At 41.9% G+C, this 27398-nt stretch overlaps 1 protein-coding gene across 2 annotated transcripts; it reads right to left on the bottom strand.

The window, feature by feature from the left end:
* Positions 1-2754: 2754 nt before the first annotated feature.
* TMC7 (transmembrane channel like 7) lies at positions 2755-27188 on the bottom strand. Of its 2 annotated transcripts, XM_048865850.2 has the most exons (16): positions 26991-27184; positions 24425-24680; positions 18523-18671; positions 16981-17148; positions 16736-16821; positions 16065-16210; positions 15015-15162; positions 12819-12992; positions 11616-11773; positions 10577-10691; positions 9815-9912; positions 9299-9482; positions 8239-8369; positions 7135-7290; positions 5597-5675; positions 2755-4167 (listed from the first exon to the last, which is right to left on the bottom strand). In XM_048865850.2, exons 1-16 carry the CDS (start codon positions 27046-27048, stop codon positions 4108-4110), a joined length of 2166 nt encoding a protein of 721 aa, XP_048721807.2. In that variant the 5' UTR covers positions 27049-27184; the 3' UTR covers positions 2755-4107. The 2 variants fall into 2 exon arrangements, with proteins under 2 accessions (XP_048721807.2, XP_048721808.2); XM_048865851.2 differs by lacking the exon at positions 7135-7290 and having other exon boundaries at positions 26991-27188.
* Between the last annotated feature and the right edge of the window lie 210 nt (positions 27189-27398).

Here is a 27398-nt window from a genome sequence, read left to right as displayed (position 1 = left end):
AAATAGCTCCAAGGAAAGACTGTTTTTTATACCACTGTGGGAAAGGGGTCCAGCAGTCAGATTGGATATTTCCTAGAACCACATGAAGCGGAGATAAAATAGAAAGACACAAATGCTCTTAATTCCCTTCCAAGACAGTACTTTGTTCTCAACTCAATATAAATATGATTTATTTTTTTAACATTTAGAACAAATGTCAAAGCTGTTGCTCAGTCTCAGTACAGTTAGCTTTAGATAGCAATGAAGCTGCAGCAGTGCAGACTGACTTCCCTGTAGATGCTAATGATGCCTATGGAAGCCAACCCAATGGAAGTGAGCGCAATAACATCATGTTGCCTTAAATGTGACCCAGATTTTCAAGCTGTTACCACTAAAAACCAAGCATTTAGTAAAAGTGTGTATCTTAAGTGAGATTCATTGAACACAAGAATAATCCAGATCCAATTAGGCCCTGGCCCTGAAGTCTGTGGTGAAACTCACATTACCTTTCTTTGTACAGGATCAACCCTTCTGTTAGTTTCTTCAGAGCTGAAACTGACTTGGAAACAGTGATATTCAATTTTCATAACATTTTAACAGGGTTTGACTCATGCGATTCTTTTCTCACAAAGTGAACAAACATTTAAATATGGTAAAGATTTTATTTTTAGCTTTAGATTTAAAGCAGATTTGGCAGGTAAGCTCTGTGCTTAAGTTTTGCAGCCTTATTAGTACAATTCTGAAATGGTGAAAAAGAGCAATTCCTTATGACAAGAACAGGCAGTATTTAATATAAGCCTAAGCAGTTTAAAGAAGTGTTTTGTGAACCCAACTTATTTTCACTGTTAAGTTTTTAAAAAGTTTTAGTAACTGAGTCTTTTAAAAGATAACTTTAAATACAATGGCACTGTTGATTATAAAAATAACTAGTACTTCACTTTGCATCAGGACAAAACCTATTGTTACATGAATTTTGGGGGGATTTCATAACTAAGACTGATGGTCTCGGATGGGATCATACTCAGCACCTCCACAACTGGGGCTACTTTTCTGTTTTCAGCAAGATAGTTTGATCAGAGCTAGCATGCATACATCTCCTCAAGACGAAAAGGAGTACTTGTGGCACCTTAGAGACTAACCAATTTATTTGAGCATGAGCTTTCGTGAGCTACAGCTCACTTCATCAGATGCATACCGTGGAAACTGCAGCAGACTTTATATACACACAGAGAATATGAAACAATACCTCCTCCCACCCCACTGTCCTGCTGGTAATAGCTTATCTAAAGTGATCAACAGGTGGGCCATTTCCAGCACAAATCCAGGTTTTCTCACCCTCCACCCCCCCACACAAATTCACTCTCCTGCTGGTGCTAGCCCATCCAAAGTGACAACTCTTTACATAATCAAGTCGGGCTATTTCCTGCATAGATCCAGGTTTTCTCACATCCCCCCCACCCCCATACACACACACAACTCACTCTCCTGCTGGTAATAGCTCATCTAAACTGACCACTCTCCAAGTTTAAATCCAAGTTAAACCAGAACATCTGGGGGTGGGGGGGTAGGAAAAAACAAGAGGAAACAGGCTACCTTGCATAATGACTTAGCAACTCCCAGTCTCTATTTAAGCCTAAATTAATAGTATCCAATTTGCAAATGAATTCCAATTCAGCAGTTTCTCGCTGGAGTCTGGATTTGAAGTTTTTTTGTTTTAAGATAGCGACCTTCATGTCTGTGATTGCGTGACCAGAGAGATTGAAGTGTTCTCCGACTGGTTTATGAATGTTATAATTCTTGACATCTGATTTGTGTCCATTTATTCTTTTACGTAGAGACTGTCCAGTTTGACCAATGTACATGGCAGAGGGGCATTGCTGGCACATGATGGCATATATCACATTGGTGGATGTGCAGGTGAACGAGCCTCTGATAGTGTGGCTGATGTTATTAGGCCCTGTGATGGTGTCCCCTGAATAGATATGTGGGCACAATTGGCAACGGGCTTTGTTGCAAGGATAAGTTCCTGGGTTAGTGGTTCTGTTGTGTGGTATGTGGTTGTTGGTGAGTATTTGCTTCAGGTTGCGGGGCTGTCTGTAGGCAAGGACTGGCCTGTCTCCCAAGACTTGTGAGAGTGTTGAGTCATCCTTTAGGATAGGTTGTAGATCCTTAATAATGCGTTGGAGGGGTTTTAGTTGGGGGCTGAAGGTGACGGCTAGTGGCGTTCTGTTATTTTCTTTGTTAGGCCTGTCCTGTAGTAGGTAACTTCTGGGAACTCTTCTGGCTCTATCAATCTGTTTCTTTACTTCTGCAGGTGGGTATTGTAGTTGTAAGAAAGCTTGACAGAGATCTTGTAGGTGTTTGTCTCTGTCTGAGGGGTTGGAGCAAATGCGGTTGTATCACAGAGCTTGGCTGTAGACGATGGATCGTGTGGTGTGGTCAGGGTGAAAGCTGGAGGCATGCAGGTAGGAATAGCGGTCAGTAGGTTTCCGGTATAGGGTGGTGTTTATGTGGCCATTGTTTATTAGCACTATTTACAACTTCCAACTCCAATGCAGACATACCCTCAGATCCTGTGTTGAGTTTGCAGCGTCAGCTCTTAGGGAATTTTTTCTTTAACTTGTTCACAGAAAATGTAGCACATTCAATTGATTTAAAGCAAAGTGTACTTTAAAAGCTTAAGAAATAATAAAGGGATGGGATCTCAGCTGGTGTAAATTGGCCTTGAAATGTTCAATAACGTTAACTATTTTTTAAAAATCTCCACACACTAGATAAGATTCAGAGTTGTTTAATGCATGTTAGTTTTTTTAAAATTCCAAGATATACAGTCATAAAGATACAGGATCTGTCACATTAAAGATTAACAGTACACCAAGGGCTTGCATAAATACTTATTGCTACTGTGTAATATGTTCCAAGATATCCTCTACAGAGTTCAAGTAACATACGCATACGTACATACAATGCACTATAGAAAACTCTAAGCAATGGAAGCAGAGTCTTCAAATAATGAAATCTGGTAGAGTATTTGGAAATTATTCGTTCACAAAAATATAGTTCCATGCTTTTTTTTTTTTTTTTTTTTTTTTAAACAAGTAGTGCATTTAAGAGGTACTGGCATGTAAGAGGGTTAAAGTTTCCAAATGTTGTACTGTAAAGTTGCTACTTATTTGCTTTAAAATATGTACACCTGAGAGTTAAGCAAGAAAGACACTACAACATTCAAAACTTGTTCAGAACAAAATTTGAGTAACAGTACATTACAGGCATCAAATAAGGGCCAGATCCCCAGCTGGTGTAAATTGGCTTAGCTCCGTTTACTTCAGTTTCACTACGCTGATTTACACCAACTGAGGATCTGTTCCCAGCGTTTGCTCAAAATTCCTTTCGTTGTATTTTGCTTCTGAAACACTTAGGGCCAAATTTCCAATGGATCATAGACAAGAGTGACCATAATAGCTGTTTCAGAGCAAAAATTCTAAGTCTACATATTAAAAATACTTAAGAAATCTACTTCAATGAATACAGATTTTATTTGTTCCCCCTATGTGCTAATTCAGCATAGCAACCTAGATGCCTCCAACACTTCAGTTTTAAAAGAGAAGTTAGTTGGAAAAGTGTAAAATTAGAAATTCCTATAGTACCCCGACCCCCCTACTCCCACAGCATAATTTATAAACAGATAAACCGATATTTCAAATGGTTTCTGCGCTAAGATGCTTCCTGGGCAAAGTTTCAGCTCAGAGCACATTTTTACAGCAATCTAAAACCCCCTGAAAATAGGGGTTTAATGTAAACACTGATAATCTTAAACCGTAGCAACATAAATAGTCCTATCAGAGAGTTTCTGTGCAGAGTTAATATGGTACAAACATGTTAAGGCCCCAATCCTGAAAACATCTGTGCACATTCTTAACTTTAAGCACAAGTAGTCCTATTGAAGCTGTGGGATTACTTGTGTTCTTAAAGTTAAGCATGCACAAAATTGTTTGAAAGATCAGGGCCCTAGTTAGTGATTCAGTTTTCAAGGTCTACGGATTGTTATGTTTGTTCCTGCTGTATCTAGTGGTTCTATAAAGTCTCGAAGTCAAAATCCATCTCACACAATTTCCTTTTGGAGGTTTTTCAACTATGCTTCTGAGCTTCAGTTAGCTTTCTGATTAGGAACAGTTTGTCACGACTCTCCTAAAAAGACAGTTAAAATAAAACACAATAAATATATTTTAAAAAGACATTCTGTTTCTCCAATGTATCTATACATATAAGTCACACTCACCTTGTCTTTACTAGGAAAAAAGGTGGATTGTTCCCACATGGTAACTAACACATGGTATAATCCTAGTAAAGACAAGGCAATTGTAATTTTAACGAGTTAGTACTGTTTCCTTTTCGAAAGCACCTATGTGACTTAGGAACACAAATCCTATCGACTTTCAATGACACATGTGCTCCTCAATCACTCAGGGGCTTTTGATAATTCCACCCCCTATATACATTAACACACATGCCCTTCTCAGACACAATCAGAGTTTAAATACCAAAAGCTGGAGTCCATCCTTAGATACACACACAGGGGCATGCACTACAAAGTTTAATAGTCATTGACTGAAGCTCTGCTTTCACTTCCAAGAGAAAACTTAATCAGGATCATGCTAATCTCCAAAGAGTGCGTTACTCCCGGTACGTGTGGATGCTATGTTCATACTTGCAAATCCCCAAAGCTCTAGGCATGAGTTGATCCTATGTGGAATGTCTGAGCCCTATTCATTAGTAGTTTCTCAAGTTAGTTATTTTAAAACTATTCCTAGTAGAACCTGGCCCAATTTCATGCTACTGTAATACATACACATAATAATAATAATAATAATAATAAATAAATAAATAATATAGAGGCATATGGAGCCATATTAGTAAACACAGATTTGGAAACTCTGCTCAAAGTCAGATATCACAGTAATTTTTGCATACATAGTACTTGCAAAGAGCAGTGATATTAAATAGAATGGAATATATATATATATGGCAATCAGATGTGTTCTCTGTTTGTGGCTAAGGAACAAGAACATTCATAAAATCCCCAAAGCAAATATTCTGCCTAAGACAGGGTCAGTCACTTGACACCTCCTATTTTTCTGTCTTAATAGATTAATAATTGAAGATCAGAAGGGATCATTAGATCATCTAGTCTGTTATACTGTATCACGTGGGCCGTAGAATTTCACCCAGTTACCCCTGTATTGCACACAACACCCTGTGTCTGAGTAAAGCATCTCTTCCAGAAAGGCATTCAGTCTTGATTTGAAGACATGAAGAGATGTTAGATTTGAGGGGGTGGGGGGTTGCCTTATTTCTAATATGAATTTGTCTAGCTTCAGATTCCAGCAATTGGTTCTTATTATTCCTTTCAACTCTTGCAAGATTAAAGAGCCCTTTAGTACCCTGTGTTTTCTCCCTGTGAAGGTACTTATACACTGTTGTTCTCATTATACCTGGTTATACAAGAGAAATAGAAGGGAGCAAGAAAACAGCTGGTTTCTTTGCATGCTCGATTTCTAGTGCAACACAACTGAAAAACTTGGGGGGGAAGGAATGAAGACATTGTATCAGATCTTACCATAACCAACTGTTCCCTGAGCTGATCAACAACCCGTTTATGTGCTCCAGCCAAGGCAATGAAATAGAACATAATAAGGCTGCAAACAGGAAATATGTATAATATGTTACCATCATACACATGCCAACATACACAGAAAACTATTCAGAAAAAAAGACAGTTACAGCGTACACCAAACTAAGCCGGAGGTTGCTGGAACAATTTGTATAGTGCTCATTGAGATCCACTGAACCAAACTGTAAACCCTGTATATGATAGAAACCACCTCAAGTCAGGGGGTGCAGCAGCACCCCTAGTTCCAGCACCTATGAACCTTTAAGCATTGTGATGGAAAACCCAAACTAATGAAGTATCAACATACAGCTGGGATGGGTAGGGGACAGCCATGACTGAAGCAGCCTGTGGCAAGAGAGCTGTTGAGGGATTTCTCTTGTCAGCAGGAAGAGGCACTTAGGGTGCATGGAAGGCGGGTCCTCTTGAAGCTGTTCTGAGATCTGTAGTGCTTCCCCCATCTCCACACATCTGTGTGGTTAGAGGGCCTCTGTCCCCTCCATGGACTATCAGCACCCTTCTGTGCCCTGAGGGGGATGCTCCCTGAGAAGCTGAGTTTAAACGAGTAGTTCTTTAATTTCCCTCTTCTCCAGTTTTTAGCCCTTGATCTGTAGTCACATCAATTTTATATTAATTCCTGTGGGCTTACTATAGATACTGCCCTTGTAAATGACTCAGAATGAGATTAACACTGTGAAAGGAGCAAAGGAGATAGCAGGAAACTGGAAGCTGAAACTGCTTGCCTATCTGAGAACTGAAATGGTTTGTCTTCCAAATAATTAAAATTTATGACCACCACCTACTAGCAAACATGTCATAGGGACTTAGTGACCACGTATTAAAAACATTCTGAGTATTAAGGACATGAAAAATAAGACGTGAAGTCCTAGGGGTACAAAACTACAGACCCAGTTCAGGAAAGCACTTAAGCATATGCTTAAAATTAAACCTTCAAGAATCAGGGCCTGGGGTGAACATTCCGATGTAGTTGGTGGTTTTAACAAGTGCACAAGTTATACAGAACCCCAGTGCACAAGGCCTCTCAAGATCAATGAAACAGTGACATAAAATTAAACTCTACTTTATGGACTGGCCTATCTGGAGACCAAGTAGCAAACTTGGGACTTCAGTTTCCTAAACTGGAAGGCCAGACACATTACACAGGTGCAATTCTGGGGGGGAAACTGCCCTCTGCTTACAACGTGCCGGTTTGCAGAATGGCTAGCAGCTAATGTTTTGGGAAGAGAGATAAGAAGCGGCAATGTTGGTCATCTGGACAACTCAGAGACGAGAGAAGAATGCAAATAATGAAAAGAGACAAAAACTGAAGGTTCAAACACAAGAGCTGAAGCCTACCGCCTCCCTGCGCAAAGAAAATTGGGTTTAATAAATGTTTCACATCCGTTTAATTAACAGAGAACTAAATCGTACAACTACATGGAGGACAACAAAACTTAAAGGGCACCACCAAACTCAACAGCACTCACCAGATAACCATAAAGAAAGGCACTGCAAATGCTTCTGAAGCTATACCATTAAGGACCTTCTGCAGAGCCGTTGGAAACCCTTGTATTGTATGTGGAACAACATCCCACGAACTGTTAAAATTAACGAATGGCCCACACGCTTTAGAGGGGCGGAAGCTATTGAAAAAGCAACATAAAAGAGATGTCACACAGAAAGATATAACAAGGCAACAGGGGATCCCATTCTTATTTGTTTCCATAAGTCAAAGTGCCCTTGTTTATATTAAAATGAATTATTTTAAAACAAAAAAGCTATTAGTGCACAAGTAATTAATTACGTTTTAATTCTATGCAGGTATATTTTCTTCTAACTTATATTTCCAAAATGGTTGGTGACAGGATGGACTGGTGCTTTGTGGGGTGTATATGGGCGGAGAGATTTCTGTGGTCTAGAAAACTCATTATGTTGCACGTGGTACGATTAAGTGAGTGAATGTGATACAGACGGAGTATGAAAGATCACCTTGTCTTCCTCCCCTCCCACACATCTTTTTTCCCCTCAGTTTTATTTCTTTCTATGCAGCAACATTTTCGTGTTGAGTTCCTTTCTCACTTCCTTGTCAAGATCAAATGAGCATTGAAGAGTGCTGACACCAGGGAGCAGTGGGATTGTTTTAACAAGAAGTAGTCAGAAAAGCCACGGGGTTAATTGCCCTGGTTTAATCCTGAAAGGCCAGTGAAGCTTCTTGAGGAAAGCAGCATCTGCGGCCAATCAGAACCAGAGAAGAGCCAAAACATTTTTTAAAAAAACTCTCTTGAGGTTTGGGAGAAAGGGGTGTAATTCAAACACTGGAAGCTACCGGCCTCCTGAACCCAAGTTCTGGCACAGTTAAGTTTCCTGAGTTGAGGCTAAACGGTGGAGGACTGGACAAATTAAAATTTTACTCCTCTCCTTCTTGACCCCCCGGCCCGAGAGAGAGAAAGAGAGAGAGAGAGAGAGAAAGCAACCGTGACTTGTTTTATGAAAGCCAGACCCACCACTTGAGGCATCCCTACTAGAGTTTAAAAAATCCCTTTAAATGAAAGCAAAATAATAAACTTTATAAATATTAAACCATTATTTACTATGTCATGCTGAGTCCCAAAGGAATAAAAGCCAATACAAGCCCAATCAACAGCACCACCAGGAAGAAGAAATTAGAGCTTGATGCTCTGACAGGCCTCTTTGAAGGTCTACACGTATGCATCAAACTTATCTGGAGAGGAAGAAAAGGGGGGCGGGGGAAAGAAACAGATCTCAACCATTTATTTTTCCAGTAGGTCCATGTCTAGCCTAGCCTAGCCCAGCCCATCCCTCTCCTCTGGCCCCAAATACTAAAGGCTCAATCCTGCTCCCTTTGATATTAATGGGCTCCCTGGAGCTGAGGTCAGAATGTTTTACATTTCAGAATAAGCCAAATACCATCCACCATCTTGGGTTTGCGTCTTCTCAAGAGGAAGTCCCTACAGTTGCTTTCAGAGCTTTGGCCCCAGTCCAGCCAGAGATCCCTATGACTGCATATAGGTCCACTGACTGTAATGGAGTTCTGCCTGTGTGGAGTATATTGCAGGATCGGGGCTTTAGGTTTCAAATCCAAAAGTCCCAACAAGTCACACAAACCTTTGCAAAATATTAAAATGCCAGCAGGGATTTGCTGCTCAAAAGGAATGAATCTAAGCTGGTCTGGTCAGATTTCACAACTTCTGAGACAAAAGGCCCATAGAACTGACACTTCTTAAACAAAGTCTTGGATTTCCATTTTGTTGATTGAACTGAATATATGCCATCTTGGCAAAATCCCTTCCTTGCTCTGAAGTCTCATGTTGGAAAATAAACCACCAGCAACAAGGTGTAAATTAACTGCATCACGAAGCAACAGTTTCTTATAAAATGAACAAATTAACTGATGAGCATGACATTAAGCAGTCATTTTCTAGATCCTTTCAAAGTTAAATATCTACTTTTATTGTTTGTTTGTTTTTTTAAATCACCATAAAACCACCCCAAAGAGGACACCATGTTATTTCATTTCCATTACGCTGCACCCTTAGTATTTTTTTAAAAATCATTATTTCTATCTTCTGCAAGTGCAAAAGCCACAGAGAAGTACCCAATTTACTTCCACTTACCACAAACCTTCATTACCTTTTTTATGTAAAAGACGATAAAATATTTTACAGTTGCTATAGCAGGAAGAACGGGTGAATAAAAGATTCCAATCCAGCAGATTGTCTGCCCATAAACAATTTCCAGTACATTTTCAGGAATTCCAAATTCCTGCAGGCCGCACCACTGAATTGGTTTACAAGAGTAATAGGTAACTAACAACCTAAAAAACAAAACAAAAACACTAGTTCTCAAGCAGTGAGACTGAATTGAACTCCACAACCTTTTCAATATATATTCAGAGTAAAGAGAAAAGGAACATTAAAAGCATTAGACAAAACTTGTAACACAATGACGTCTCAAGAAACCGAATTCCACTGGCAGGCAAGTGTCCAATTGATCAGGTATTTTATTTAACAATCTGGTAATTTTATAATTGCGGTTTTAATTTAAAATGGAAAATCTGGTGAGAAAAGTAGAGTAACAGGAGTAATGGTAAAAAGGAACATCTTAAATTGTTCAGCAAAAACATGTTCAATGGGAGTGAATACTCACTTTCTAGGAAAGTCAACAAACACTGCCACAGCAAAAATTATTATGAAATCAAAAATCATCAGCTTATACATCTCCTGCCCAACTCGAGATTCCCAGCACTGAAAAAAAAAAGAGGGAAAACAGGATTAGAAGAACAAACAGCAACTACAGAAATCTGGCAGAAAACACAACTAACTTCAAAATCACTGCCATAATAGTAAACTCCTAGCCATGTTTCCGAAGTTTTTTATTAATTATTATTATTGCCCTATAACCCATAAACATTTTAAAGGACCAAACCTTGGTCCCATTGGTATCAAACGCAATAAATGCTGTTGGGTCTGAGCCTTCGCTGGTGTTAATGGTCATAGCTCCAATGAGACAGATCTACACCAGCTAAGGATCTGTCCCACTGGCTCCAAAGGAATCTCAATTTTGCCCTAAAAGGAAAACAAGCCATACACAGATTTAAGAACTTCACTGATTTACACTGAGCAATAATACATAGTGCTAATTGTATCTCTCCCCCAACCCTGCACAGCAACCCAATTCCTGATTACAGGCTGATTACAGCCTACAACTAAAGAGGGGGCAGGCGATCGTCAGCTCCCATTAGATGCAGGAGATATATAGCAAGGAAAACTAATGCCTCTCTTGGAGGACATTAAAGATAAGCATGTCTCAAAGTGAACATCAATTCTGAGTACCTGACACGCAAGCAAAGCATGTACAAAGGTATCTTTATTTGGACACTGTGATTGATTAAACATAAAATCTGCTTACTGGGTAGAGCTCGTAATTGTATCCACAGGGCTTACACTTTTCATTACCACATGAGATTCGATTCCACAGTGAAAACAAAAGAACACCAATGTTGGCCAGCCGCACAAAGACACACCTGCAGAAATGACAAAACGCCACGCCCTAACACCTCAGAAAAGTCACAATTGTAGAGCCTGATCCAACTGGCAATGGGACTCTATTAAGTGTAACAGGGTGTGGGATCAGGCCCTTAATACAAAAGCATTTCACACAGCTTTAACTGAAGAATAAGCCAATGAGTTAACATAGGTTTTATTTCAGTTTCAGTATTATTAAGCTTCTTGTACTCTTCCCCACTTTAGATTACAGTATGTCAGTGTTTTGCTTACATTATGTCCTAGACCACAGTCATTTCAAATGTAGGCTTTGGGACAGCCACAGTCCTCGGGCTGCCACTCTCTAACTGCCTCAGGTCACCAACTCCCAGCTCTTTGCTGTCTCTTACCCTGCAGTATCTTTTGGCACAACTACTTCCACTTCGTGCTGGGCCTTGTCCTGCTCTAGCCCTATTAATGCAAGACAGTAACATAAGTGAAGCTGAGACTGCACACTCTGTTGCTGTCCTGTGGAATAGCTGCTGTACAGAGAGACAGTGTGAATATTTCTCCTGCGCTACTGAGAACTGTGCCAAGACTGTATCTTTGTCCCACCACGCATTTATATCAGGGTGAGCCCCCAGAACCAACCCCACCACAGACCACCCAGCTAGGCGGGTGAAGAGGACGAAATGACTACATTGTCTTTCCATCCACAGACACAGTCATGGATTGTTTCCAGAAATGAAAAAATGCAGTCAAAGAAGTCCAGCAGAGGCTGCTCTCTGCTATCCTGGGCCCTCCCAAGAAAGCCAGACTGGCTGCTGTGGGGAGCCACAATACATCTCTTCCCTGATTTGGGATGTTGCTGTTTAGGACCATTTTAACTTATGAAAAGAGCACCCATGTGCCACCACGATCAGCACCTTCGAAAAGCTAGTGACAATAATAATAAACACACTTACCGCATCAGTGTTAACCTGATCTCAAAGGCTGGTGAATACTCTTCCAATCGGATTATATATGAAAAAAACAGAGGCGCAATAAAGTTGGCCAGGGTGATCACTATAGAAGGCAAGTATTGCACCAAGAGATTACCCTCAAACATCATCTTGATGCTATCCTACATGGGATGAGAGGTGAGAAGTATAATGTACACAAAAACTTCTCTCAGAGTAGCAGCCGTCTTAGTCTGTATCCGCAAAAAGAAAAGGAGGACTTGTGGCACCTTAGAGACTAACAAATTTATTTGTGCATAAGCTTTCGTGAGCTACAGCTCACTTCATCGGATGCATTCAGGAACTTCTCTGTTCCTGTTCTCTGCTCAGGCTTCCCATTGGCCTGAGCTGTCCAGAACTCTGGCATCATCTTTCACTCTGATCTCTTTTTCTCCACCCACATCTCCGGGGACTACAAATTTGCCTACTGGCACCTCTGCACCACTGTCAATACACAGGATTGTCCCCATCCCTTCCCAAATGTGCATCCAAGCGTTCACCCCTGCATACTTGGAACACTATGACTGCTCCCCCAAGGCCTCGCTAAGTCCAAGTACATGCCGAATGCCGCCTCCAGCTTTTATACTGAGGCATAAAAAACACAGCTGTGTCTCAGCTCTTTCCCTTCCCCTGCCTCACACGACTCCCCTGGCTTCCCAATCATTTTGGGATTCTGCACTCCTTGGGTGAAATCGTGGCCCAAATGAAGACAAAGGCAAAACTCCTAACAGGGCCAGGATTTCACCCCTTGTATTTAAAACCTTTCATTGCCTTTTGTCTATATGGTCCCTCTTTCCCTTCTCTTCCTGTTTGTCGAGCACTGGCCTTCTCTCTGTCGTGTCAAAAAAATCTGGCCGCTGTTGGTCCAAGAACCATTTTCTTCTCTGTGGAGTGCCTACCACTGGAACAACCTTCCCACATCAGTAACTGCTTCCTTTGAAGACATAGCTTTTCTCTCTTGCATATACTTCTTGATTCCACTCCCCATTTGCTGCCAACTAACTGAAGAGTGCTTGGGGATCCCCTTTGTACGGAAGATGCTACACAAGAGAATGTTGTATCAGACCAAACCACTCCATTCCTTTACAATTCTTCACCCTACTTTGCCAAGCATACTTCGATCATCAGCACACTACCAGGATTCATTCTCAGGTCCTGTCTAAGACTTACATTGGAAATATTTTCTTGCGAGTAGATGGTTGCTCTGTAGATAGAATAAAAGCATACTGACAAAAGTGCAAGAACAAAGATATTTAAAAACAGTCTTAGACAGTAGATGCGCAGCTTTTCTTCTGTTGTCCTGTCAGCTTTTTTTTGCCTTAGTCTTTCTTCCGCCAAGTCTGTCTATAAACCAAAGAAAATTCATATTGAAATGTACAGTCCTCTGATGCAAAGGGATGTGTGTCCATGTGTCATCAGCACCTGGAACATCTGATTAAGACAAAGACGTATATCTTGTTCTTGAGGTGCACACATTTGCAGCCTGATCCAAAACTTATTGAAGAAGTTTTTCCATTGACTTCAATGGGTTCAGAACGGGTCTATATCCCAATGCAAATCCCCTAACCCAGTGTTTTTCAACCTTTTCAGGTTGGCAACCCCTTCTTCAAAGTAAAAAAATCTTTGTGACCCTTTAACATTTATTATTAAGAGTAAAATATGTACCAACAACAACAAGGATAAGCCTATAAAATTTATTTTTGTGTGGGTTTCAAGAGGTTGACAAGAATACTTCAGTTTTAAAAGTAAGGCTGTGTGGAGAGTGGGGGAATGAAGTTCTATGCTTTAGATTGCAATAACATTTTCAATGCCTTGTGACCCCGCGTGGGGGTCAAAACCCATCAGATGTGAAACACTCATCTATACCATCTCATCAGATAATTAAATGGTAAGCTCTTTGAGGCAAGGAGATGGGTTTTTAATTTGTTCTATGAAAACCCCTGGCAAACTTTTGGGCACTGCAAAAACAGACATAGTAATAATCTTAAAACCGTTAATGTCAATGGAGTTATTCTCATGTACTGACTATAAAAGATAACTCAACCTAACCAGGACACTTTAATTTATACTTGATGTAATATATTAAAACCCAAAGGGAATTTAAGGCAGGTAACCTTAGTGAAGTCCACTTTCCATCCCCAGAACAAGTACGACATTCACACACCATCCCATTATTGCACATCAAGGATGATCTGAAAGGGCCACCTCTAAGGGAGACATTAATCCAGCCTCCAGGCTCACTCAGCATGAGACCCAGGATGTGGGAAGCAAGGGAGGGGCTGGTTCTGTTCACACTGTGTGTTCTGCCGGACTGACGGAATAATGGTAACATGCACAGACACGTGACATTGCACCCCCGTGTATTCGAGATTAGAATCAAGACTTTCACTGGAAATGACGTCACCACTAGGATGAAGGAAGCTTTGATTTGTGACCTGAGTGGCAGCCATCTTATTTTCTCCACACTGGAATAAAAACTAACTGAGGCCCTGGATTTATGGTAACACATTAATCTGGTCTTAACAGGGAGGAAAGCCATGGGTGTTATATTTTGTAAAGTACAGACCAACAACAGCTGTTGTTTAATGGGATTACACACACACACAGTCTCAGTATTCAAAATGGATAAGAAAGAGGAGGAGTAAGGCGATAAATGGTAGCTCTCTCTCCAAAGGTCATTTTACCACACAAATGTCAGCAGCAAATGCATGTGGGAAGAGGGCAGAACAATACTGATTTTAATCAGAAATGCTTTATAGCACCCAGTTGCCTGTAGAAAACCTCTTCTACGGTTGAGAACCTATTTGGAGGTTTGAATCCTATTTTCTGCACATGTGCATGTGTCACTGAAACACCTGATTGAAAACGGGGGTGGTTTTTTTTAAAGCAGCAGTGTGGCGGTTGGCAAATAAACTGTAAGGTGAACTGCTGCTTAGACAGACTTGCTGCTTTATTCTGACCAAGCAGCTTCCTACAACGTTGCAACCTTGCAACCCAACAATCAACAGATTTTCTGTTGGGATAAGTAGAGACTAGCACAGGAAGAATGACTGGAGCGTGAGCAAGAAGATGAAAAGAGAAGCATGGGCTGGATGGGGGAAGGCCCTGAGGCTCAGTACTGATCCTGCCAGCATTGCAACAGACCCCTATATAGTCCGGAAGAGCATGCAATAGGATGTGGGATCTCTCTCTCTCTCGCTTTCACACACACACACACACACACACTCACTCAATGTGTGCATGCGTCTTTAATCTTCCTAGCCCTATTCCAATTATCTGCAAAGTTATGTACATGTCTTATGAGCCATCCTGAAGTGCAGCAACGCGAAATAGGATACAAAGGAAAAAACGAAAACAGTTACTTACTTTTAGTTCATATTGTAAACTACTATGTTTCAGCCGCGAAGCATTCAGGTCTGTAATGCAGAAGTCCCAGCCTGCAAAGATTTTGTTGCAGTAACTCTGAAATTGATCTTCCTCACGTACCAAGTTTTGTTTAAACCCTTCCACAGACCTAATAAAACATATTGCAGACCCTTGTTCATTCATTAAACAGTCTTACCAAAAACTTGAGCAACCATGATTTCTACACTTTTTCTTTCTGCCCTTTCAGAATCTATATAGCAGCAAGCAAAATCTCTACTAGTTGACACACATTAATCAGCACAAACATCTGTTACCAATTTTTTCATCCAAACTCTCTCAGTAAGGCCTAAGATCAGAAAAAAAAAACAGCTTGAAGTCGTTGCAACCCATGAAAACTAAGGTTTTGTGTAGTTCACAAATGGATTTCAGAGTCCCCTCAACTCTTAGCAACCACATATACTTCCAGAAATACACCGAGACTCTGGTCACATAGTGTCCTGCGAGGTCTTCTGTTTTGTCAGTTTTCCTCCCTCTCCAACTCACACTACCTCTGCACAAGAACTTATTTCAACTTTATTAAAAATATTAAAAATTCTTAGCTCCCAGCGCCTTATATTAAAAAAAAATCCTAACAGCTCAAGACTACACAGATAAGGATCTAAGACATCATTATCGTTACCTCCATACCAGGGCTTGTAAGATCATAAACCCAGAAGCTAGATTTATTCAGCCTAGCCAATATTCAGCTTTATTAGTTCACCTGGATCTGCATCACAGACCTAAAGTTTTTGCTTCAGTCCCCCATCAAAGGTTGAACAATCCCCTTGAAAGCAGCCAATAGAATGAATTTTTTATTCCACGTGCTCTGTATCAATATGTTTTTGATGGAGGAAAACACCATGAGTTATCAGAAGGGATTTAGCTGACGCTACACTATTTCCATATCAATGGATGTCCAAGAATAATTCACTGTGTTTCCTATATACTGGGATAGAAAGTGAACTGTACAATATCAAGCAATAAATAGAAGATACCAAAAGTTGTCTTTACCTTTTCACTATCCAGATAAGACTTAATGAGAGACAGACAAGTGTAGTCAGCAAGTACGCAAGTGGCACATTGTATTTAATGACTTTCAACTGTACCATATCTATTGTGTAATATCCATAGAACAGACTCGTCATTTCAAGGAAACCCTGTGACAGGAATACACATAACACTGGTCACAATACTGATCTCTCAGCTAGTAAACAAGGTTTTGCAGAGAGCTTAGTACAATGAAACAAAGATTGCTATATAGCGCCCGAAACAAGCAACAACAAGTTTGGAGTTCCCAAGTTCTTGCACAGCGTGAACCATGTTTTGTTAGAGAGATTAGCTACCTCATGGACCCACTTCCCCTTCCACTCACAACACAGTCTGCTGGCAGCTTCATGAAAGCCATTGCAGTAGAAATAATATATTTAAAGCGTCTTTCAGTGAAAAATAGCAGCCGGAAATGAGGATAAGAGACTGCAGCATGTGACCAGCCAGGTCTCCTGGCCCACTAGCAAGCAGCTGCCTGTTGCATACAAAGATTAAAACTTTATCTCCACTGATGTATATGCAGCATCATTTTCAAAACTGATGTGAAAAGATATTCCTCTAGCAAAACCTCTTTGTATTTTACATGTGTTAACTTTGGATTTAGAAAAGTAAAACAATTCAATCTAATTACTCACAGTGCCAGAGAGCAGATCTATTATGTAAGTATGGAAGTAAACGAGTTCTTTAGGACCATTAATTGTATAATTTCTGCATCGCAACTCTGCAAAAGGAAGACAGAATAAAAGTCACTGGGAAAGTAGTGATTTTCCACTTTACCATGAGACCAAGGTAGTTCAAATATTACTTCTACAGGCAAACACTTATCTCCCCTTTAAAATGCTTGACATAAACAATAGTAAACTATTGTAAGGATGTTTACCTATGCTTTCTGAAGGAACTTTAACGTAGCTACTGTTGAGAACTCCGTATTTAGAAATGGTGCTTGGAAGTGTTATAAAACTGAACATCAGAACAAAGATTATAAAATTTAACATGACCAGGAAACGCAGGAAGGAGAAATAGGACTTGATACCAGTGCCAAACTTCCCTGGGAACAGAAAAGAAAATGTCACCAATCATAATGAAAAAAATCACTGTGAATATGAAACGACATTAAAGGCAAAGGGTCCAGAATCTGATCTCATTCACACAAGGGGAAATCTGGAGGCATGCCATTGAAGATAGTATTGTTACTCTAGATTTACAATGATGTAAATTAAATGAGAATCTGACTCAGTGTCTCTTTTCAACTAGTTTTCATCTGACACGTTTCTATTGACCTGTCAGGGAAATTATAAATACTAGTATATATATTTAAAAGGCTGACTACAGACGATACTCTATACCTTTAACTATTAACTGGGTCCACACAACACAGCAACCTGCAAAAAAAAAAAAAAAAAGGGACAAACACAGATTCTCCTCTGAATTTGATCTCAAATCTAAGTACATTTATGGGAATCTAAACTGGTGTCATTTACACCTTCTTCTAGGTCAGTCTACATAAAATTACATCAATTTAGGTTTCAGAGTAGCAGCCGTGTTAGTCTGTATTCGCAAAAAGATAAGGAGTACTTGTGGCACCTTAGAGACTAACCAATTTATTTGAGCATAAGCTTTCGTGAGCTACAGCTCACTTCATCGGATGCATTCAGTGGAAAATCCACTGAATGCATTCACTGAATGCATCCGATGAAGTGAGCTGTAGCTCACAAAAGCTTATGCTCAAATAAATTGGTTAGTCTCTAAGGTGCCACAAGTACTCCTTATCTTTTTACATCAATTTAGACTCTCTTCCATTCAGACTCACACCCACTTACTGAGGTGCCATTTACAGTCCCTTACATATCACTTCTGAACAAGGTCCTGAGTCGGAGTGAGCATATGGAAATCTAATTTAGCATAATTTACACTTCAGGGAGCTATCCGGAGGTGTAAATAGGGTAGGGGGAACTTTAACTTATCCCAATTACTTACTTTTCCTAGTACAGCCCTATCACCTTTCTCTTCCAGTCCCTTAGCATGTAATTTATTCCCTCAAACTCAGTGTGCCAAATTTAAAGGTAACATGTGAGGGAAAGTTGCACAATAAATGACAGTAAGGGGTTGCAAGACTGAGGCAGGATAACTTATACCAAGGGGAGCAGTAAAAGGTGAAAGTTGCACCAGCTTAGACTCATGTAAGGTGCAAACGTTTGAATGGGCATGGAGTCAAGGGCTAAGAAACCTTATCAGGGCAGCGTAGGGACATTTGCACTGATGTCAACTGTGCCATGGTGTACCTATTCTGTAGGCTTCAGTCTTCAGGACATGCAAACTTATTTTCTGAGGAAAACGCACACATACACCGATCTACATACTAACAATACTGCACGCTTAATAGCAAGATAAAACAGAAAATGGAAGTATAAAAGTATAATACCCTCAATGCTACGAATGTCATTTCTCCAAAGTTCCAAGTAAGATGACAGCTCCTTGATTTCATCTAGAAATTTTTTCCATGATTTATTTCTGGTCTGCTTCCACTGATCCCATCCAGATAAATATTTTACATTAGCCTCCTGGATGTCCCTAGTGAAAATATAAATTAAAATAAACTCCTAGTCATAGGGACAGAATTTTTTTTTGGGGGGGGGGGGGTTAAAGTGTACACACACACACAGCCTGGCACCACAATACAAATAAATAATAGTAATGTATGCAGGTCCCCCCTAAGCTATTTTGGAACAGGTCAGGTTCCAACCAATGGCTCTGGTACTGTACCATTCATTTAAAATATAAAACAAAAATGGCTAATAAATCTCTCCTGTTCAACTTCAGAATACTGTGTCTCCTTTACTGTAAACTAAAAATGGAACAATCCGATGACAACTAGTGCCACCTTGTGAGACAGGGAAAATAACTGGAATAGGAACATTCCAACAGTCCAGCAACCTCCCTTCTTAATCTTTCTCACCATTAATACCACTTGGGGCCTGTCTACACTAGGGATATTTTAACCAGTTTTAAAACTGGTTAGAGCCACAGTACAGACCCATTATTAGACAATTTAAGGTAGCCTATGCTGTTTTTACTAAACCGGTTTCAAAATGGTTCTGCAAAACCAGGTCAGGACACCTAGGGTACCTCTACACTTCAAGCTGGAGGTCTAAATTTCAGCTCAATGAGACATAGCCGTGATAGCTCTGATTGACTAGGGTGCTAAAAATGGAGCATAGCCATGGCAGCATGAGGGGCTAGCTGCCCTGAGTACATGGCTAGAGTCTTGGACAGGATCATACTCAGGGCAGCTAGTCCCTCCTGCTGCTGCAGCTACATACTATTTTTAGCACACTAGATCAATCAGAGCTAGTGCAAGTATGTCTCCTCAAGCTGGAATTTACACCTCCAGCCTGAAGCATAGACGTAACCCTCATGAGGACTTGGTTTTAGGTGACCTGATCTATCTTAAATCAGAGTCAGTAAAAATGGGTCAAGCCACCTTATACTGTCTAATAACTGATGTACACTGTCTCTAACCAGTCTTAAAAGCAGTTTAGCTGAAACAGTTTTCCCAACGCAGACAGTATCACGGCTGCCATCTGTAGCCTCTCCGTAGAAAAGAGTGCGTATTTGTGATTCATCTTCTAGGACTGCATTCACCTCAAAACAATTTTAAATGAACAGTGAAATGAAAGAGCCATAGAAGAGGAATCATTTCCCAAGGTTGCGTAAGCAAAGGGAGATTGCCATTTGCAGACAGCAGCTCTCTTCTGGCACCAATATTTTTAAATTTTCAGTTGTGCCTGATTTACTGACCAAGTGAGCTGGTACAGGGGGTTAATAATTCAGAGGGTCAAGTGATCTCTTTCTTACTGTCAGTAAAAGATAACATTCTATCCACCTCAAAGCTATTTTTGCCAGATTGGGGGCGGGAGGGGGGGAACAACCCAAAAAGCCAAGTAAATTTATAAAAATGCACAGAAAAAGGAGCTCTTCAAAAATGCTTACCAAAGGAGGATAGCTTCCCTTGGTAAAATTTAAGAATTGATGAGGTCAGCTGTGTTTTTTAAAACCTCTCACCTCCAGCTCTGCCAAGAATGTGCTTGGCTGGACATTAAAACCCCCCTTTTTTTTTAGAAAAGCAAAAATATAGGGATCCATTATTTCCACAACACACAGCCACACATAACTGCCATTTACATTAGCATCAAAGGAACACACTCCCTTTAATTGGTTATATTTGATAACAAAAAGCTCTGCCCCAATCAATTGCATTTACTTTGGGACTATCTACCAGTGCTGCTGGATCAGGTCCATAGGGGAACATTAGAGGGATGCAGGGAAAGCTTCCTGAATTTCTGTTAATAGACAGGTCTGTTTATTTCAGCCCAATGGAAAAATTATCATGAGGGTTATAGAAATGAGAGAGAGAAAAGACCCATGAAATACAAATCCATCCCTCTGCAAGCATGAGCTACAATCCCTAACAGATATGTCAAATATTAAACTGCTATTCCACTTAATCTCAGCCAAAAGGCCAAGAAACAGCAACTTTAATGTAACTGATTGATGTAAAAAAGATGGCTGTGAATACCAAAGTTCTTCAGAAATTTTAATATGCTCTCAGATTTATAAAATATTTAGCTTTTTGTCTATTTAATGTTATAAGGAGAGCGGGTCAAAATTCAGAATTTCCATCCCTCAGAAATTCTGAGATTTTTGAAATCTGGTTTCATCTCAAATCAGAATGAAAAGTCAAAATCTGATAATTTCTGAAAAATGAAATATTCCAAAAATATGTATTTTCAATTAGATACATAAATAATAAATTTATCATAAATTATAACACAGTCAAAATAAAATACTTCAGTAATTTCCCACAAAAATTTGGACAAGATTGATTTTCACCCAACATTTTGAAGTTGTCAGATCAGCATTTTCCAACAGAAAACTGTTCCACTGGACAACTGACCAGCTCTAGTAATATGCTCCAGCCCAGCAGCAAAAATAAGTAGTATACACAAGCTATTCTATAACATTTAAACCTTTTTCAGTGACTCAGGATACCTTTTGGCATCAAAAAAGTGAAAATTTGCCATGGCAAAACAATACAATGACTAGCAATGGCTGGAGCATTGGGAACTCTGAGCGGCAAGAAAAACATTTTAAATTCAACGGATTGAGGTTTGATTTTTTTTTTAAATATAAATTTATATATTCACAAAAATTGGCAATGAAGAAACCTAAATACAGAAAGTTAAGGCTTGGCACAACCCCGCCCACTGAAATTCAAAAGCCTTGTATCCCCTCAACCTATGCTCTCATGGAGCAAAGGCAACATACAGCATTCACAAGGATGCTATGCAAGTGTAGCAAACAAAGGCTTTGATCTTGCAAATATATATGCTTGTGAGTGACTTTGTCCACAAGTAGCCCCACTGAATTACTCACATGCTCATTTGTAGTATCAGGACCATAAGAACGGCCATACTGGGTCAGACCAAAGGTCCATCTTGCCCAGTTTCCTGTCTTGCAAAATGCCAGGTGCCCCAGAGGAAATGAACAAAACAGGTAATCACCAAGTGATCCATCCCATTGCCCATTCCCAGTTTCTGGAAAACAGAGGCTAGGGACACCATCCCTGTCCATCCTGGCTAATAGCCATTGATGGACCTATCCTCCATGAATTTATCTAGTTCTTTTTTTAACCCTGTTATAGTCTTGGCCTTCACAACGTCCTCTGGCAAGGAGTTCCACAGGTTGACTGTGCATTGTGTGAAGAAATATTTCCTTTTGTTTGTTTTAAACCTGCCGCCTATTAATTTCATTTGGTGACCCCTAGTTCTTGTGTTATGAGAAAGAGTAAATAACACTTCCTTATTTACTTTCTCGATACCAGTCATGATTTTATAGACCAAAGATAGCAACACACAGTCCCACATGTGCTGTAGTCAGTACAGTTTCCCTGTTCTACTCAACTGGAAGCTGAATTGGTAGTCTGGCAGGAAACTAAGAGCTGAACCTAATTTGCATTAAATGAATAGACTACAGCTGACCTCATCTCTAACTGTGGCTACAGCTGCTCTCACAGGAGGTCAGCTTGCAGAGACTACAGGCCCCAACATGTAGCATTCCAACAGGCACTCTGGAGAACAACACAGGCTGCCTTTTGCCTCCATTTTCGATGGAGATGGGGCTATGCAGTTCTCAACACTATGAAAGTTTGATGTTCAGTTTTCTGAGGCACTTAATAACAACAGTAATATCACTTATCATTACTGAGCATCCTGACTTAGCAGCTGTTCTGCCATATCAATCACATGTATTTGATTGCACAAGTGCCTAGAGCCCCACAAGGGCCCCATTGCGCCAGGCACTTGTAAGCCGGTGGTCTAAGTCACAGGCCCAGGCACCAAAGAACACTCTCCCAAAGAACATCCCAGTCCCCTTTTCTTCAGGGACTCCGCTTTATTTCTTCAAATAACACTAGTTCAACACATGATACATGCTGTGACAATCAGGGTCCAGACACCCTAGGGTGAGAACAGGAGGTCTGAACCCCAAAGAATGAGTAATTGAATCAAACGAGCGTATACAAGATTATTGTACTATAAATGTGTATCAAGTAAGGTATCATATAAAACTGCTTAGGCAAAGATTGTAACTTGCTCAAATTAAGTTTTAGTCACTAGAAAGTGTGTTTTGTTTTGTTTGCAACCATACCGGTCTCTTTTTTTCTTGATTAGTGTCACTTAAATCTCTGTTCTTTATTAATAAACTTATTCTTAGTTTTAGTATAAATTATCTCAGGGCTGTTACATTGACGTATAGCACGAGTCCTTGGTGAACATAACGTCATTGTCTCTTTGGAGACAGCAAACTTAATTCTGTGTGTGTCCAGTGACCACCACAGAGAGATGTCTCCGGGTAACTCGGGAGCTGGGATACACTGATTGTTACCTGCGAGGCAAGGTTAAGACTTGCAGAGTCTCGGGGAGTTTGTTGGTGAAGTGGACAGATTGATGTGGTAGGCAGTGGACACACAGTCTAAGCTCCAGCAAAGCTCATTCTTGCTAAGACAGAGGGGTAACACTGTGGCTTATGGTTCTGAGAGCCTTGGGGAGAGTGTCACACATGCCCTTTTCTCCTTGACCGAGGCTCTCCTACAGAGGCCTGCCTACTCCCTATAGAATTACACTCCACAGGCCATGTACCTGGGAGTCAAGGTGGACCTCTCTGCTCCCTTCTACTTCCTGGGCTGCTCCCCACAGGATTACACTCTGCAGGCCAGCCACCTCAGAGTCATATCTAAACTAGGCCCTGTCTAGGGTCTCCTGCAGGAACCTTCCTACTCCCTGTAGCTCTCGCTGGTCTTTGTGAGGACCAGGGATCTGTCAGCTGATCCCTGGTCTCCCAGCTTCAGCTGGGAAGCAACTTATTAGTCACAGATGGGACGGGGGCACAACTCCCCTAAAATGGCCAGCCATCTGGTGACAGTGCTTTACAAGCACATGACAAAAAAGTGGTCCCTGACCTAAAGAGCATACAAACTACACAGAAAGACAGGAGACAATGGAGGTGAGAGGACGCACAAGAAAACAAGAAATTATTATAAACAGCACAATAAGCAACGTCACCGCCCACCAGCTGCTGAGTTTTTGTAGGCTTTGAGGAGGGGTTTGAAGGAAGACAATTAGGTGGCTTTGCAGATGTTTATGGAGAGCTCCTTCCATGAGCACAGGGGGCAGCATGTGAGAAAACACAAAGGGGCTTATTGGACAATCTGATAAAGGGGCAATTGAGACTGATGCCGTTGGCAGAGCAGTGGAGTCAACATCTCAACAGTGCACAAGAGATGATGGGGAGGATAGAGATAAGCCATGAAGGGCCTTAAGTATATAGAACAGTATTTGCGTTTGATCAGATGGAGCAGGGGGAGCCAGAATTGTGTTCACTTGGCAGTAATGATAGTTCACCTGTTCAGATTCTCCCATCCCCTTCTTTAATTCCCTGCAATTATTCCTCACCTCAGGCCAGAATGAAGTCATTGGGACTTCTCTTGTGAATATCTGCTCACCAGTGTAAGCCAGGAGTTCACAATTAGACCCATAGTGATCTTTGCAAATTTCTATTTGATAGAATGGATTTTAATGTACTACATTGGGGGGGGGGGGGGAGGGAAGGGCTGGACAGCTCCTTTTTGATGCAATATTTGGTATGGTGCAACAATCTAGGAAGTGGACTTGAGTCTTACACCATTTCAACTGTCCATGGCACGTACTCTGCACAGATTTAGAAAAAGCTAACATTTAAAAAAAAAAAAAACAGTCTACTGATCCAACCTTAGTCTTCTCTTCTCAGGAATATTTAATGCATATTCTCTTATTGATCGAACCACAGCCTCATTTTCCACTCCTGTTCCTTCTACAAGATTTCTTTTCTCTGCAGCAGGGGGTCTCACAAAACCCTGATTGTTTTGTCGTCTATCTTGTGTTCCTCCAGCAGAAGTTCTCCGCCTCAAAATGGACCGATAACTAGGCAATTCTTGCAGAAAGGTAACAGATGCTGATGTACAGTTTGCATCAGGAAGGAAAACTTCTGCCAAAAAAAGAAGAGAGGAAGCAAATGAACTTAAGTGTAAAATATGGTCAAAATAAAACTCATGAGACCAGAGGTAGGGAATTTGTATGAAACGTACAATAATCCATAGGGAGAAAGAGTACTGCTGCGAATTGCAAAAAATCCTTCCAGTGTCATGAGCGTGGAAAGGTGTTAAATGGATGCTCTAGCCGGTGACAGTACAGCTGGTGCAAGGAGTTTGAAAAGAGCAAGGATGCTACAAAATCATGCTACAGCCCTGCAAAGTTCAACTCTACAGCAAGATTCAACAACATAATTTGGTCCCATCTACACTTCAAGACCAAACTGTATTTTAGCCACATCAGGACCTACTGTTCTGTAGCCTATAGACATAGGCATTTGCTAGGTAAGGCGTAAGTATAAGTTAAGGAAGTAACACAATGAGCCTACAAACCTCATCGCCTGTAAGACAATAGCTTAGCAAAACTAACTGAGGCATAAGGCCCCAAAAGCCATAGCATAGGCAGCTAACCAGGAGCCTCCCTAGACCAGGGGTCCCCAATGCAGTGCCCGTGGGTGCCATGGCGCCCGCCGGGGCATTTTTGTGCACCTGCAGGACACCCCGCCGCCGAAATGCCGCCGAGAAGCATTGCCGTTTCTCGGCGGGATTTTGGCGGTGACGCTTCTTCCCACTGCCACTTCTCAGCGGCAGCATTTCGGTGACGGGGTGTTAGCAACATGCTATTCCCACAAGAAAGGTTGGGGACGACTGCCCTAGATCATAAGATGTCACAAGATAGAATGCTGCAATAAATAAATGTGACTAAATTGCTGACAGGACCACATGATGCCAAATGGTATCAGCTGTAGATATTTTAAATTAGGAACATCAGCAGATATCTGACCAAAAGAATGACATAGTAATTAACTGACATATACTCTGATAAGCTTGATGTAAAAGGCCTAGTAATCTATGGATGGGTCATTACACAAAGTAAAACTATTTCTCCATGTTTATTCCTCCCCCCCCCCCCCCCCCCCGTTCCTCAGACGTTCTTGTCAACTGCTGGAAATGGCCCACCTTGATTACCACTACAAAAGGTTCCCCCCCACCACCCCCTGGTAATAGCTCACCTTAAGTGATCACTCTCGTGAATGCACCTGATGAAGTGAGCCGTAGCTCACGAAAGCTTATGCTCAAGTAAATTTGTTAGTCTCTAAGGTGCCACAAGTACTCCTTTTCTTTTAGTGCTTTCTTAGAATGAGCTGTGTGGTTACTTTCAACCGCTGGCTATTTATGTTCATAGCCACTGGAGAGGAAGCAGACTGCAGACACTGGCCTGTTTAGGCAGTCTGGCTTCCCTGGGATATGACGCTGTAGGGCAAGGGACCATTCAATCTGGAAATAACCCTGGCAAGAGAGGAAAAGATGCAGGTCTCTGCCACAGAGAGGTGACAGCTAGGAGCCAGAAACATTTAAGTGGGTGCCACTGGTAGACCAGAAGGGGAATGTAGGTGCAATTGCCTAGAACTGTGACATCCCAGGCTGTCCCCTCTTTCTGGAGATTAAATTCTGCTCTCAGATTCACACGTGCAACTTTCACGGCAAACAACAGACAATCAGGGCTTCCTTGAACACTCCCTTTTACTCAGGGAGTAAATTCCCTTTACCCGTATATATTCTCCATGGGAGAGGCACCTCCAGAGTCCTAGTGAAAAAAAAACAAAGGGCCTGGCTCTTCCTTGCCTCTTGCAGTCCTTCACACCAGTGCAACACCCCGGGGTGTAAAACTCCACCATGCTGATTCGTTAGTAGTTGTAGAGCACTACTGTAGAGCCCCACGCCTGGCCCAGGGCCCTGCGGTGCTAGGCGCTGTACAAACCCACTCTCTGCTGCACTTGACACCCATTTCCCACTGGGGTTCAGGCGGGAGAAGCCCCAGGCCCACAGTATTGCCCAGAATAAACCTTCTCCTGGCGCCTGCCTGGCTCGGAGTCTCCCTGTTTTCAAGCTGTTTAAATGAAGAACCCGGAGCCGAGAGGCCGCTCGGAGCCAGCGTTCACCGGCCCACGCGTGTCCCCGCCCGGCTCTCACCCCCTGGCCCGGCGGGCTGAGCGTCCGCCAGGGAGCGCGCGGCCCGAGCTGTTCCCACCGCCAAGCCCAACCACCCAGCCCTGCGGCGCCGCCCGCCCCAGCCCCGCCGGCTCCGGGCAAGCGAGGATCCGAGGCCGGTGTCCTCCCCTCCCAGCGCCGCAGCCGGTCACCTGCCCACCCGCCCTCGGCACCTGGCTGCAGGGCCCCTCCACTCGGCCTGGCTCCCCGCTTACCGTCATCGTCGCGGCCGCCGGGCGGCCGCCGGGTCTCCGGCGCCGGCTGCTCGCACATGCTGGACAGGGGTCGCCCCCTCTGGCCGCCGGAGAAGCAGGAGCCGCGGCCCGGGCTGGGGTTCCAATTTCCGGGCGTCACAGGGCCAATGAGACGCGCGCAGCCGGCTGCATTGTGCAGTCAGCGCGGAGGGACCGGCCCCGTCCGGCACACCCCCGCGCCCCTCGGGCCGGGCTCCCCAGCAAGGGCCCCCCTCCACCAGCAAGGCTGGGAATCGGTACCTGTGCAGGGCAGGGGCCCGTAGGAAGGAAGGAAGGAAGAGGAAATAAAGCTAGTCCTCGGCTTACACTTCCCCCACCCCGTGCGCTGGGTGTCTCATTTGTGGGTCTGCACAGACCGAGGGGCATCCT

The sequence above is a fragment of the Caretta caretta genome, chromosome 10, assembly GCF_965140235.1.
Source record: "Caretta caretta isolate rCarCar2 chromosome 10, rCarCar1.hap1, whole genome shotgun sequence".
Taxonomy (NCBI): Eukaryota; Metazoa; Chordata; order Testudines; family Cheloniidae; genus Caretta; species Caretta caretta.
This window is presented reverse-complemented; position numbering and strand designations above follow the sequence as displayed.